The sequence below is a fragment of the Balaenoptera ricei genome, chromosome 15 (genome assembly GCF_028023285.1).
Source record: "Balaenoptera ricei isolate mBalRic1 chromosome 15, mBalRic1.hap2, whole genome shotgun sequence".
Taxonomy (NCBI): Eukaryota; Metazoa; Chordata; class Mammalia; order Artiodactyla; family Balaenopteridae; genus Balaenoptera; species Balaenoptera ricei.
The window spans coordinates 83,329,261-83,344,272 of record NC_082653.1 but is presented as its reverse complement, the minus strand read 5'-3'; the positions used below and the strand labels follow the sequence as shown (position 1 = coordinate 83,344,272).

Below are 15,012 nucleotides of genomic sequence, written 5' to 3'. Positions count from 1 at the left end.
GGGCCGGCGCGGGCTCCGGGCGCTCCCAGCATCCCTCGGGCGGCGGCGGCGGCGGCGGCGGCGAGGCGGGGCGGTGGAGGACTGTGTGCGGCGGGGCCGACAGCGGGTAGAGGTGTGAGGGCGGCAGGGGACCTGAGCGGGAGCCGGGCCGGTGTGGCCGCCGCCGCCACCGCCACCGCCACCATGCAGGAAATCATCGCCAGCGTGGACCACATCAAGTTCGACTTGGAGATCGCGGTGGAGCAGCAGCTTGGGGCGCAGCCGCTGCCCTTCCCCGGCATGGACAGTGAGCGCGGGGTCGGGGCAGGCGGGCGAGGGGCGCGACCGACTCGGCCCCGGGACCCCCATTCTCTGGTTCCGGGACGCCCTCCCCCTCAGTTCGGGAACTCCTCCCTCTCGGTCCCCGGACTCCTTTCCCCCAATCCTGGGAACCCCCCTTTTCCCCTCATTTGGACTAGGGAGCGCCCCCCTGCCCCGATCTTCGATCCCCGGGGCTATTTTATGGCAGTCTTCAGAAGGGCAGGACCACGTCCGGCAGTTCAAATAACTCTTGAATGAAGGCAGGTGTCCTGGGTTGGAAATCCTGCCCTCACTCGCACACACTCCCCAACTACAGGAAAGTACTAAGATATCCCCTTTCCCTACCTCCAGGCCCCCCACTTTGAGCGCCCTCTTCTTGCTTTCATCAAAACTGGGCCGTTGGAGGAGCCTTGCTGAGGAAAGGACCCACCTACCCCTCTCTGTAGGAGACCCCAGTGAGACTCTCAAGCTCCATTTTTTTCCTAGGACTCGCTCTCCTGGGAGCCCATCCCTCACTGTTTCTCTGGACCCCACCTCTGGGTCATTCATCACACCCAGGCAGCTGCCTGAGTTCCCTTCACTGTCCCGCTTCGCGTGGTGGCTCCTGGCTTCCCCCACCCCGCCAACTCAGGTGGGACGGGTAACACTTTATTTATTTTTATTTCTCTTGACCGCGACCAGGGATTGAACCCGGGCTACGGCAGTGAAAGCGCCGAGTCCTAATCACTGGACCGCCAGGGAATTACCTGGAACGTCTAGCACTTTAAAAGAAACCAACAGTTTCCTTAATTTCTCTCTTTTCCAGACATACTTGAAATCTAACGCTATAACATTAAATCTCAGAGGGCTCTTAGAGGTCATTGGGTTCAAGCCACAGGTGGGGTAGCTCAGGCCTGGGTGGGGGAGGGGACTTGCCAAAGATGGCTCAGCGCCTAGTGGAGCCAGATGAGCTCGCCAGGGTTCTTGACCCTTCCATCTGCAGTTCCCCATGCCATCTCCTGTAACTGCCAGAGGACATGGGCCACAGCCCCACGTTCTCCCACGTGTCCCAGGGCTGGTCAGGTCTCCCTGCAGCCTCATTCCCCTCAAGTGGCCACACTTCTGATGCACACGTGACCTCTGAGGTGTCCCTCTCACGCTGACACTTCTATGTGAGACAATGCTCATGCCCAAGAGACATAATTCTAACAGCCTTACTTTATACACACTCAGCACTGTCTCCACTGTACACGGCTCATAAGCCGCTGCTCACATTCAGATACGCACTCTTAAACCTACTCGTTGATACGCGTGATCACTTTGTGCTTTTACGTGTATGTCCACTCACGCGTGGGCTTTTCCTGTGTTGATGGCACTAGCCTGATGCCATGGAACCCTCCACGCAGGGCGGCTCTTTCTCTCCCTCCCCGCTCCAGCCTGGAAGCACAGATACTTGAGCCTGTGAGGGCAGGCGCAGAGGTGGGGAGCCCACAAACCTGTGCTTAGGGAGGGTCCAGGACATACCTGGCCACAGGTACTGCCTCAGACTTGGTACGTGCCGTCAACATTCACTGCCTGCCTGAGATCACGGTCAGTGTGTTCGAGGCCAGGGAGGCCAGGGAGGCCACAGCTCTTCTTCCGCCTTCCCTGCACTTCAGTCCCATCTTAATATGGGGAAGTATCAGTTCTGCCCTGAAGGCATACTCCTTTATCCTGTCTGCCTAAAACCCGATCTCCAGGACTCTGGACTTCTTCTGGCTTTAGGGAATGAAACGACCTTAACCTCTGAAAAGAATGAAGGCCCAGAAATACTCTTAAATGTTACGTTTTTTTAATGTAAGACTTCTCGGACTTTTTGAAATGCAAACGAGTGACACCCCTGTGACTCCCACCACTGGAACCTTAAATCTGTCCTAGCAAAAGCTGCCTGCTTCCAAGAAGCCAACGAATCTCTTGCAAGTTAGCAAGGAGAGGCACGTAAGTGGGCTTCAGAGATGGTGTCGGTGGGTTTCCCATGATGCTAAAATGCCTGTTGATAGAGAAAACTGTGTGGGAAGGCACGGGCTGTTGATTCTGGTGGCCATGGCAGGTGAGTCCCTGGGCTCCTTGGGACAGCCCTGGACCCCACTGACTTCCGCTGCACTCAGCTTTTATTCTCCTGCTCCCCTCACCAGGACCAGCTCCATCTGTGGAAGCAGGAGACTGTGCTCCTTTAATTACTGTGTGTTGGTATTGCACATTAAGAGCAGTCCTGCGCCTGTGTCTTCAGTTATGCTCTTCCCTCCGGAATAGCTTCTCCGAGGCGCCTGCCTCTCCTCTGGAGCCGGTTCCTCCTCAGAGTCCCCATTCGCTTGTTTGTGCTTCCTGTGAGATCGTTCCCTCCCTCTGCCTCAGGTTAAAGCACCCCTGAATTAGCCCTCTGGAACGTCTGAGCGGGGAGTAACTAATTTCTGTGATCTTGCGTTCCATCCTTCCTTCCCCCATCCACTCCGAACTCCTTGAAAGCATCTTGCTTACAGGAGATTCTCAGAAAGCCCTGAATAATGACTGGTCTCAGCGTGGATGTCTCATTTTGCAGGGAATGACTGAACTAAGGAGCTTTTTCCTTGCTTGGTCAGGCTTAGCATTTTTTTGCCACTCTGTTTCCTGTGCCTTGACCCCACCGTGGGTTAAAGGCCAGAAGGGTTCCCTCTCCATCTTCAGATGTCACCAGTAGCAGTTACACATCGCTTTGTTTGACACCTCTTCTCCTCTCTGCAGAGTCGGGGGCTGCTGTCTGCGAATTCTTTTTGAAAGCTGCCTGTGGCAAAGGTAAGAGACCCCCTGGCTCCCGACATTCCCCCTGAGGTGCCCTCCACTGCCCTGTCCCCAGCAGACTTGCAGGCTCTCAGGTCCCTGGCTCACCCTGCTTTCTGCAGACTCACGGTGTCCCTAGATGAAACTCTGGTCCAGATAAGCTAGGAACGTGGTGGGGTGTTCTGCCTGAAACCTGGAACACAGGCCTGAATCTGGCTCTGAGTCTGCCTTCTCACCTCACTTTCTCTGCAGCCACGAGCTGACCTGTGACATGGACAGAGGCCCCTAGCCCTGAGGTGTTCAGGAACTTTCTCAAGGTCGTAGAGTCAGTGAGTGGCTGAGCCCAGGCCTTTTCTGATTCTACAGTCTGCACAAGCTCATGTCCTCTGTGTACTCTCATCAAAAAACTCCGCGATAGTGTGTCTCGTGGGGTTCTTGTTCATACTAACCAGGTCCCAACACAGGCAGCATGAGCCAAACTCTGCTGATTCATAAGACGTACCGCTGGGTGGGACCCTGCATGCCATGTATAGGTCTGGGCATTTTTCTTCCTGTAGCCAAATTTATTTGGAAACTAAATTTTAATTAGAAGCTTGAATAAGGCACACAGAATTACAGCAAGGGGATGGTTTTAATGGATGATTTGGGCAAGTTGTGGTTCTATAACTCAAGTCATTTACCCTGCCAGGCAGATCAGCCAGGTTGACCTCAGGCTCTCTGGTCGGAACATCATTCCTCTGCTGGGCTCCTGGTCTCATCCCCTTGTCTTCTGCCTTTCTGACCCACCACATTCTGTTAGCACAGCCATCCTTAACACAGGGCACTACGACTGTTTCTGTGTTAACTAATACAGTAGCCACTGGCTCCGTGTGGCTGTTCAAATTTAATTAAATAAAAAATGCAGTTCCTCAGTCACACTAGTCGTATTTCAATTACTTAGTAGCCATGTGTGGCTGGTGGCCGCCGTGTTGGACGGCATAGATATAGAATATTCCTATCATTGCAGAAGGTTCTGTTCAGTGGGGCTGGTCTGGATCTTTTCCAGACACAACCTCATTCTGGTCAGGCCTTCCCAGTAGTCCCTCCAGGTCACCAGTTAGAAATGTGACTTTCCCAGGGTATGGCTCTGTCCTATTTGGGTGATTGATTGCTCAGGTTCTACAGAAGGCAGACCTCCCCCAGTTTGTATACAATGCATTTCTTCAGTTCTGAAGTTGATTTCTTTCTTACTTGTTGGAGGCTAAGTGGGTACTTTTTGGGGTTTTGGGGTTTTTTGGGGGGGTATAGTTGCTTTACAATGCTGTGTTAGTTTCTGCTGTATGGCGAAGTGAATCAGCTATACGTATACATCTATCCCCTCTTTTTTGGATTTCCTTCCCACTTAGGTCACCACAGAGCACTGAGTAGAGTTCCCTGTCCTATACAGTAGGTTCTCATTAGTTATCTGTCTGATACATAGTAGTATATATATGTCAATCCCAATCTCCCAATTCATCCCACATCCCCTTTCCCCCCTTGGTGACCGTACGTTTATTCTCTATGTCTGTGTCTCCATTTCTGCCTTGCAAACAGGTCCATCGGTACCATTTTTCTAAATTCCACATATATGCGTTAACATACGGTATTTGTTTTTCTCTTTCTGACTTGCTTCACTCTGTATGACAGTCTCTAGGTCCATCCATGTCTCTACAAATGACCCAATTTTGGTCCTTTTTAGGGCTGAGTAAGTGGGCACTTTGAACTAGAGATAGAGCCCACCCGGAATCCAGGCTTCTGCTGGCTTCTATCTTTTAGGGCTGTGTTTCTCAAACCCCAGTCTTTTATGACCCCTACAAATTTTGCCACGTCTGTGTATCACCGGAACTCTTCTTTAACTAAATTAAGAGAAACACTCCCCTCTTCCTACCCATCTCCTTTAGGCTTCTTAAGTTTCCATCTTATAGAATATCTGTGGGATCATGATTTGATGTTTTAGATTTTCCCAAGACACATTAAAATAAATCCATAACTATTGAAACTTAAAATGTGTGCTCACATGCTGCTGAAAATCACACTGCCTTCTGCCAGGGCAGTGGCTGCTTTCCAGGACACGCTGCTTTCAGGGGCCGCCTGGCTCCTCACACCACACCCACCCCCCGACCCGTCTTCCTTGGCAGGGGGCATGTGCCCGTTCCGCCACATCAGCGGCGAGAAGACGGTCGTGTGCAAACACTGGCTGCGGGGGCTGTGCAAGAAGGGGGACCAGTGCGAGTTCCTGCACGAGTACGACATGACCAAGATGCCCGAGTGCTACTTCTACTCGAAGTTCGGTGAGGCGTGTGGCAGGCTCCCGGCACCCAGACCCCCTGGGTAGGGAGCCCCGGGAGGCTCCACCGAGCACCGAGACCTGGGGGTTAAGCAGCTGCTCAGGCGCCTGCGATGCCTGCCGACCTCAGCTGGCCCTTCAGTTATGGGCAGTTAGGGTTATTCTCTCGTAACCCCTGTGTCTTCGTAGTGCTTCTGTGTTTTGAGCGCTGGCAGGTACTTTGGGAAGTCGAGGCTAACCCAGGTCTCACGGTGGGTGTGGGAGCAGGGCAGCTGGCTGGAGGCCTTGTTTCTGCTCCAGTGGACCTTCTCCCTTAAATCAGCTGCTTCTTCCAGAGTGGCAGCTGGTTGCCCCTCAGGCTTGAGTCGGTTCCTTCTCTCTGGAAGTGTGATCCTGGGTAGTAGCTTGTCTGTCCTAAATACCCCTTAAAAATAGCTGCTCCGGGGCTGTCTTCTGGTGGCAAAGAACCGTCCTCTTAACGTTGAAAGTGAAATTGCCTTTGTTTCTGCTCAGAGGACACGTGGCCTCAGCTGACCCGAGTGAACTGTGTGGAGAAGCCAGGGCAGTGGGGCTGGCACAGGGCGCGGTGGGGCTGATGCGCTCCGTGATGGAACTAGACTCCCCAGCCTGTGCCCTGGGCGAGGCTGCCCAGGAAGAAGCCCTGGTGGTCAGGATGAGGGTGGGCGCTGGGCCCGGGACTGCCGGCCTCAGGCCCCGGGCAGGAGCCGGCAGGAGGCTGGAAGCCTGCTGCACGCTTTGTGATGGGCCGAGGAACGCTGGGCGTGCGGCACGCTTTCAGAGCACTGTTGTCAGAGGAGATGTTAATTATTTCAGCAGCCCAATAGGCTTGGCCTGCTGGCTTATTAATGATAGCTGTGGCTTTTTTTGTAGCGGCAACATAAGCTGAGAAGTCAAAGCACAGACAGATAGGAAACAGGACTCAGCTTCCCAGCTGCCCACCCTCTCCGTCCTGCCCACAGCAGCGTGGGAACCACTAGGGGAAGGGGCAGCAGCTTCTCCATGGGAGCCGTCTCCCATCTGGCCCCAAAGGCAGGAGCCAGCCCTCCTGGGTGGACTCCCGGGGGCGCCTCTGCAAGCTGGCTTGGGTTCCCACCTTCCCTGCTGATGGCCCTGGGCCCCGCTGCCCTCCAGGCCTCTGTGACGATCGGCTGCCTGCACTTCCCCTGCAGAGCCTGTCCTGGTGCAGACGCACCGTCTGCAGCTCCTGACACTACTCCACAGGCGAGGGTCCCCCTTCTAGGCACCGGAGGGACAGTGGTAAAGAGGACAGGCACCGTCCTTGCCCCGTGGTGCTTTTACTCCAGTGGCCCAGGCGAAGAAGCAGCTGATTCACCAGTAAGACAAAGAAGAAAATTCACCATAAGGGCTCTGAAAGAGACAAACAGCAATGGGGTCACCTGAGGAGATCTTGAGGCAGCGTGGTCAGGGACAGCCTCTCTGAGGAGGGGAGACCTGGGCTGGGGGCCAAAGGCTAAGAAGAACCCCTGGGAGGCCAGTGTGGCTGGGAAGGGACTGGTCTAGACCCCACAGGGACGTGTGGGTCTGGGAAGGAGTGCGCTCTGAGCAGCAGTGACCAGACTGGCCTTTCGTGTGTGAATGGGCCGGAGGTGGTGCAGCTGCCCGGGTCGGCAGTGCCTGTGCTTGGCCGGAAGATGCTGGTGGCCAGCTGGGCCCGCTGCCCCCGAGAGGAGCTCTCCTAAAGGCTTTATCACATTCCACCGTAGGGACCCAGCTGTGAGTTCCCAAATCTTCCCTACTTTTGTCGTAAGAGGTCGAGTCCTCAGGCCTTTCCCCATCCCATCAGAGCTCATCAGAGTGGAACGGTAATTTGCTACTGGTCTCAACTGATGCGTTTGCACATCTGGGCCCCCCACATTGCCAACACCTCCTTTGGGCGAGGGGTAGAGCCGTGAGTTGTTTGATGAGTGTGTACCCTGTGCCCGCCTCTGTCAGTGTCATTGACCCTCAAGGCAGCACGGACATCTGTGAGGGAAGGACCGTCACAGCCCACGTACGAGCCAGGGTACTGAGGCTCTGAGACACCCTGCCCTGGGTCTCAGGGCTCGCCGGGCTGGGACTGGACACCAGCCCCACCTGGCCCTCTTCGCTGTACCGCGGCCCCGGCGGCAGGAGAAGCACAGGTGGGTCTGGGTCCAGCTCTCCCAGGTGGACGCATGTCTGGGCTTCCCTGCAGGGGAGTGCAGCAACAAGGAGTGCCCCTTCCTGCACATCGACCCCGAGTCCAAGATCAAGGACTGTCCTTGGTACGACCGTGGCTTCTGCAAGCATGGTAGGTGTCCGGGTGGCTGGGCTGCCTGGCCAGAAGCCAGTCCTCCCTCCCTCTGCCCACATGACCCTCTGCCTGGCCTGCCTTTTCCTGCAAAACGTGGTGTTAGGCACTGGGGGGCTAGTGAGTCTTTTTCACACCAAGTCACTTGAGCCTCCCCAGGTTCCCACTGGACTGCATTCTCACCCGTATTTCTGATGAGGAAACTAGTGTTTGAGAGGGTGTGTACCCTGCCCACTGGCCTGCTGAGTAAGAGGCAGAGCCAGCATTTGAAGCCCTGTTCTGGCTTTCTGCCCCCAGGCAGCAGTGTGGGCAGGGCTCTGACTGGCAGAAGGGCATGAGGGCATCCCCTAAAGAGGGGGCAATCTGAGTGACCCTGGCGCTTGGCTCCACAGGTCCCCTGTGCAGGCACCGGCACACGCGGAGAGTCATCTGTGTGAATTACCTCGTGGGATTCTGCCCGGAGGGGCCCTCGTGTAAATTCATGCAGTGAGTAGCCAGCCCCTGCCCAGGCCCTGCTGCCCCCTGTATCTCTCCATCGGGGCTTTGGTCACTGGGTAGTGTCAGCACAGGGTTTGGGGCAGGGGTGGGAGATGGGGAGGGACCACCACTGCTTCCTGAGCGGAGGTGGCTCTGCCTAAAGCAGGGTAACCTTTACGGTGTCCCAGACCATCTAGGACTAAGATGAAAGCTATGGGCCCTGTGCTCCAGAAAAACTCACGCACATGTGACCTCAGCTTAAGAACCTGTGCCCTGAAGGAAGGGAGCTTCAGTTTCGGGACCTCCTATATGGAGGCTCATAGAACCCTCACATGTGAAAGGATGTCCCCATTTCACACATGGGGACACTGGGGCTCGGAGCTCAGCCGCTGGCCGGGGGCAGGTGGTAGCTCCGGGTCAAAGGCAGATCTGTGACCTCTGGGGCCCAGTCCTTGTGCGGGAGGGCTCAGCGCTCCTCTCCTGGGTCTCAGTGCACCTCTGTCACTTTGGGTGGTTGTGGGGTGGCACTGGGACCGTAGAGTAGTGTCCCCCCGACCCCCTGTGCTGCCTCCATCCATGCTGCTGACACCTGCACGGAAGCAGAGTGTCCTGGTCGCTGCCACGTGGTGGGCAGGTGGCTGGTGCTCCTGACTTGGTCCCACTCCCTAGATGAGAGCCTAGGAGCCTACAGGTGGCCCAGGATTCCTGTGTGTGGGGCGGCGGTGGAGGGCGTGTCCCCCAGACCTCTGCTGTCAGAGGTCTAACACTTGAGGTGCCCCTGCAGGGAAGGGTGTTTGTTGGGAAGGCCTTCTGTGTACAGAGCGCCTCTGGAGAGGCTCTGACAGTACCAGCTGTGTTTCCCTCCTTTCTCTGAGCAGCACTTGCCCAGGCTCACAGCTAGGTGTAGGCAAAGCTGGGTCTGAGTCCGGGCACGTCAGAGCTGTCTTCCCCCCCATCCTGAGCACCAGCACCCGCCCTACGTCCAGGTGGCTCGTGTGGCTCTGTGCTTGGCTGGAGGCTGCTTGTGATTCTCCCGGGGCCAGAACTCGAGAACCCCGCCAGCCTAGCTCCTGTCTCACCTCCTCTTCTCCTCTTTTTCCTGTCCCCTTCTGCCGCTGGGTGACCAGCCCTAGATTTGAACTGCCGATGGGAACCACCGAGCAGCCCCCACTGCCGCAGCAGACGCAGCCTCCCACAAAGGTACCGTGCCCCGGGCCCGCGCTGCTGCCGGGCCTGGCCGCGCCCTGGCCGCAGAACGCTCAGTGCCCCCGCCTCAGCGCGGGGCCTGCCGGAGACCCGGCTGGAGATCGTGGGAGGAGGCGGGAGAGGAGGGGAGTCACCCTGGTTCCTGCTGAAACTCCAGGGAGCGGAGCAGTGTGCACCTTCTCTGGGCTGGAGGGCTGTCTGCTGGAGCCAGACGCCCACCGGGCTTCTCTTTCCTTCTTGCCTGGCGAGCGCAGGGCAGCGTGGGCGCCACACATCTGCCGTTCTTGCTTGCGGTTCAGACCCTTCCCTCTACAAACGGGACTCCCAGCGGGGCGGGAGTGGAAGTGTGGCTGACTGGTTCTCTGGCTGGTGCCCGACTGCAGGGGGGATGCTGGGAACAGAGGGTCGAGGCATCGGCTGGCTCCGGTCTCCTAAGCGAGGGGATCCCACACCCCTCCAGCATGAGGAGAGGGAAATGCCATAAACGAATGGGAATCTGCAGCAGTGACCCCCAGCCAAAGGCGCCTTGGGTTTGGTTACAAGATGCGGGCGGGGGCCCAGAGGAAGGCTGGCCAGGTGTCCTAGGCAGGGTCTCAGCAGGCTGAGCAAACTGCCCACCCGTCGTGAAGCCTCACCTGTTACCTGGCTGGTCTCTGAGCCCTTTGCCGGAGCCCGCCTGGCCCTCCTCCAGGACAGAGGCCGAGCAGCCAGGAGGGGACGTGGCCACCCTCGCTGCACTGCCCGCCACCTTCAGGAGGGTGTGGGATGAACCAAAGAGAACTCCTGTCAGAGCCAGGCATTCCCGCATGTGGGTGCGGCCATGACAACCTGGGCTTCCCAGCTCAGGGCTCCTGCAATGACGGGGCCACAGCCAGGGACCCACTCAGTCAGTCGGCGGTGGCCTTGCTGTCCAGGCCCCACCCCAGGCGCCCCCGTCCGCCTTGCTCACGCGGCTCCCTAGCGGAGGGCCCTCTCAGCCCCTAGACCGCAGGTCAGCGTGTCAGCCTCCGACTGTTTTCTGTGACTGTTGCCCGCCGTGTAGGCTCTAAACACCTGGCTGAACCAAGCGTTCATCCTGACCTGAAGCTAGAACCTCACAAACAAAAGTAAGGCCTGCTCATGCCCTCGCCCTGCCGCCCCAGAGACCGCCTCGTCTCTTTGGTGTTTTGTTTTCTTTTATTTTTCGTTTTTGTGTGTCTGCATGGTGTTTTTCGGGCAGCGGCTCCTGCCACCGTCACCAGACGTTTCTTTTCCACCTACTCTCCCGAGCCGGGCCACCACGGAAGCCCTTCTTCCTGCCGGTCACGGTCATGCGGGAGAAGTCCCGCCCTCTTTTTTCCTGTCCCCATTGGTAGTCTGCGTGCACGTGTTTTCCGCAGTAAAACCGTGTTGTATAACTCTTTCCAGCAAAGTAACAATCCGCCATTACAAAGGTCGTCCTCCTTGATCCAGTTAACGAGTCAGAACTCTTCTCCCAACCAGCAGAGAGCCCCGCAGGTCATCGGGGTCATGCAGAGTCAAAACAGCAGCGCAGGCAACCGGGGACCCCGGCCGCTGGAGCAGGTCACCTGTTACAAGGTGAGTCCCGGGGCCAGGGGGGTGGCAGGGGGTCTTCACAGTCAGTGGCCATTCCCTCATTCCCCAGAGAGTTAGCTGATTTTGAAGAATGAAGACATCTTTGTTTTTGCTGATTGGAAGAGTAAAACTGGGCCACTCCGGTGAGCTAGAGACTATGCTACTTCTGTCCATGACACACTAAGGCCAGGTGAACAATTAAACACACGCTGTTAAATGAAAGGATTGTGCTTTCAAGAAAGGGATGGGAACCTTCCAGAGGCCAGGAACGAAGTGGGAGCACGAATCCAAGGAACAGAGTGAGCCCTGAAGCCTCTGGGTGTCCTCATATCCCAGGTGGGCACACCCAAAGGAAAGGGGCAGAAGCTTTAGGCCCGCGTGGGGAGGAAATGGAGTAGAACCTTCACCCCCACCCACTCGCAAAACAGGACGTTCAGGGAAAGGGTAAACTTTTTAAAAACTTACTGGAAAACTTGTCCATCTCACTCTCTGCTCAGGATGGAAAGGTGGGGAGAAAAGCCCTTCTGAGTTTGTCGTCACTGGCAGGCCCTTCCTTGAGTCTGGGCCTGTGTTCACAGCCTTGGTGTGGGCCAAAAAGCCACAGACTGAGTTTTCTAATCTAAAACAGCCCTGGATGGGTGAGCCCCTGGCACCCGACTTTGAGAAATTTATTCTCAACCCAGGCCACACAGAATTCCCACAACTAAGGTTCCCCAGAATGAGCTCATAATAAAAATCGTAGGAGGAAACAAGCACCACTGTCAGCAGAAACCACCAACAGAACTAGATTCACAAAGATTTCCGACGTGGAGATTATTAGATGAAATACAGAATTAGTACATGCTTTCTGTAAAAACTTTTAGATGATACAGAAGTGTTCAGCGTACAGAGTGTTGCCCTTTATTCCCACCATTTTCCTAAAAGAGCCACTTTACCCAGCTGTTGTGTTCTCACGTTTTGTTTTCAATACTCCTTTACACTCCACAACTCCTACAGGGGGCTCCACTCAGAGAAGTGCTCTGCTAAACTTTTATTCACACAAGCACAAGCACAATATATATTTTAATACAAGTAGGGCCCTAGTATGTACAGTGTTCTATAATCCCTTTTTCCTTATAACATATTCTGATCTGTGTTGGCATAAGTAACTCTAATGTATTTCAGTGGCTACATAATTTTACCAGTTCTCTGTTGGTAAACAGTTCTCCGTCGGTAAACTATTAATTTATAGTTTTTGCTGCTAAAAATAGTGCTGAATCTGACAGACATTTGTGAGCTCTTGTCTGGTGTCTGGAACATCCAGGCCTACAAGTAGAAGGGCCAAGTCAAAAAGCATATGCCTATATTGTTCCTACAACTTGCCTTCGGGAAGGGCTGAGCCACTGGTCACTTCCCACAGCCGTCAGACACTCACTGAGCACCTGCTCTGTGGGCTCTGCGGAGAAACCCACCGCTGTCACTCCTCCCCGGGAGGGGTCTGTGTTCCGAGGGAGGGGAAGGCAGGTGCCCAGACACCGAAGTTAAAAGTGCCCACGCGTGCAGGGAAGGCCTCACAGAAATTTCTGAGCCTGAGCCCTGACGGGAGGAGAGTATGGAAGGGGGGCTGTGGAGGAAGGTGAGGGGAGACCAGGCAGTTCTCAAGTACAGTGAGGAGACTCGGGTGTCCTGAGTCAGCGGAGCTGTGCTGCCTCCTCCAGGACTTGTCGGCAGGGCCTCTGAAGCAAGCTCTCCTGAGTCCGGGAACCTTAGAAAGATGGGGCTGGGGGTAGGGGACGAACCTAACAACCTCTTCCTACCACGGGCACAGTTGATATTAAAGCCATCTCGGGGGAATCCTGATTCCCCAGGATCAGCTGCGGAGGCCAGTGGACAGGCCGAGGGCAGCAAGCGGGGCCACGGAGTCCCTCCCTCTGGTTATCACATCTGCCAGAGGTCCAGCTGGCAGCTACACAGGCCACTCGACCACACGAGTTACACCTACAGATCAGAAAGACTTGAAAACATGGGGACTGTGCAGTCGGGGGAATAGAGCAGGCCAAAGCCCCGAGTTCCAGACCAAGGAAGCAAGGACTGGGAGGGCTCTGGGTGGGTTAGTGCGGGGTGGGTGCCCCGACCTGTCTCCCGACCCCTTGTTCAGTGCTCGAGGCTGCCATTTCCTTCCTTATAATTCCCTTCTGCTTTCTGAGGAGTAACGAGAACGAATGAGGAGAAGCTAAGGAAGGGTCTGGAGAATCAGCCGGGACAAGTCAGGGTCCGTGCTGGAGTTTCTGAAGTGATTCTCCCGGGTCTCTTCCCCCAAGTCTAATCATTATCCCGTCTCTCTGATCCTGTGGCCCAGACCTGGCCCAGGGCTAGCTTAGGCAAGTGCGCACGAGCCAGGAGGGAAAGATCTTTGGGTGCAGCCCACCCTCTGTCCTCGCAGTGAGTCCCTGAGTTGGGGGAGGAGCCCGGCGGCTTCTGTTGCGTGGCCGCCTCCCCTGTCTCAGGGGAGTCCCAGAACTGTGCCTTAGAGGTAAGTGACTGGCCAGCCGTGCAGAGGGGCTTGGTCCCTGGAGAGGCGGGAGCGCTGTGGTGCCACCGGCTTCTCTTCACCCCGCGCGCCACCACGAGAGTCCGCCGTGGCCCGCGCGCTCCCTTCCACCGGCCGGGCTGCTGGCTGCGGTTTCTGTGCCACTCTACCATCTGGAGCTCCCTTTCCCTCGTGTTTGAATGAAAATCAGTGCCGCTGAGAATTTCAGAGTCCCTGCTCCCAACCTGGAATTTAGCGGGTGCTGCCTTAGTTGAAAATTGCATTTGAAACAATGTGTTTCGTTTGTTTCCTCCTTCCCTTCCTGCTGTCCCCAGTGTGGCGAGAAAGGACACTACGCCAACAGATGCACCAAAGGGCACCTGGCCTTTCTCAGTGGACAGTGACAGCAGCCGCAGCAGCTCAGAGCAGCCCGAGGCGCCCCGTTACTGGGGACCCGCTGGGCCATCCTGGGGAGTGTGCATTTACCTGCTCGATGCTGGTAGAACTCTGGCTGGAGCTGGCAGGCAGGCATATTGGGCTTTATTCTGAGGGGCTACGTCTGTCAGTTTCCCTATCGTTTTGCTGTAATCTTTTTTTTAAGGGGGACATGTGCTCCAGTTCGGTCCCTCAAGTTGGGATCATGTTTGTCTAGGCATCAAGGCCTCCCATCTGTGACTCTGCACACCACCCTCTGCGAGGGGAGGAAGTCGTGGGGAAGGGCTTGTGTGCAGCAGTTCTGTGAGGAAGGTGGCCCTTCCCCTCAGGGCCTCCTTAAGCACCAGGGGCTGCTGGATCATTTAAAGCTGTGGCCAACTCATGCCTGCTTCCTCCCTGTCCTGCTGAATCAGAGGCCGTGCCTATCCACGTGATTTGAGCGAGACAGCCCTTCAGAGCAAACTCAAGTGCGGAGTTGCCTCTGCCGGTCCTGCTCCAGGGTGGCAGCAGCTGAGAGGACCATGTAGGGCTCTTGAGTGTGATGGTCTTTTTCCTCTGGGTTTATTTTCTTGAGGCACCTGCTCAACAGTGTTTAAGGTATACCTTAAGCTGGGGCTGCAGACACCCTTGAAATAGACGATGCAGTCCATCTGTGCACCTACCTCCTGCCCCATCAAGCATCTGTACCGTCAGACACCTTTGGCCTAGAGGAGAGGCCCCTGCCTCTGAGCCTGGAAATATGAAACTGGCACCTGCAGCCTGCTGGGCAAGTGGGCCTATTCAAGTTCAATTACAAGAACAATTTTTATGAACATGATTAAACCTTGTTTTTTAAGCTGTGTCTCATTACTTCGGGGACTCCATGCCGAGAGGATTCTTGCTACTGGCTGCATTAGCTGCCTGGCACGAAGCTTTGACATTGGTACTCGCTTTTCCGCTTTTGGTGAATGTGAGTCTCACGACCGGAAGTGATACTGCCAGGGGAAGAAAAGGCCTTTGTACTGGCAGCCTGTACAGTCTGGAAGCCTGGCCTTTGGACCAGCCACCTGGCAGGTGTCCTTTATTTCTGATGTTGAATACTTGTTCCTTCAAATTCAGATCTTGCAGGAGATAATTAGC

General features: G+C 55.8%; 1 protein-coding gene across 7 annotated transcripts; it reads left to right on the top strand.

Moving 5' to 3' along the window:
- The first annotated feature begins 72 nt into the window (after window positions 1-72).
- Window positions 73-13,959, top strand: CPSF4 (cleavage and polyadenylation specific factor 4). Of its 7 annotated transcripts, none has more exons than XM_059898102.1 (8): window positions 73-286; window positions 3,040-3,090; window positions 5,232-5,384; window positions 7,596-7,691; window positions 8,084-8,177; window positions 9,296-9,368; window positions 10,860-10,952; window positions 13,794-13,959. In XM_059898102.1, exons 1-8 carry the CDS (start codon window positions 184-186, stop codon window positions 13,860-13,862), a joined length of 732 nt encoding a protein of 243 aa, XP_059754085.1. In that variant the 5' UTR covers window positions 73-183; the 3' UTR covers window positions 13,863-13,959. The 7 variants fall into 7 exon arrangements, with proteins under 7 accessions (XP_059754085.1, XP_059754084.1, XP_059754081.1 ...); XM_059898101.1 differs by having other exon boundaries at window positions 10,857-10,952; XM_059898098.1 differs by having other exon boundaries at window positions 10,782-10,952.
- The last annotated feature ends 1,053 nt before the right edge of the window (window positions 13,960-15,012 follow it).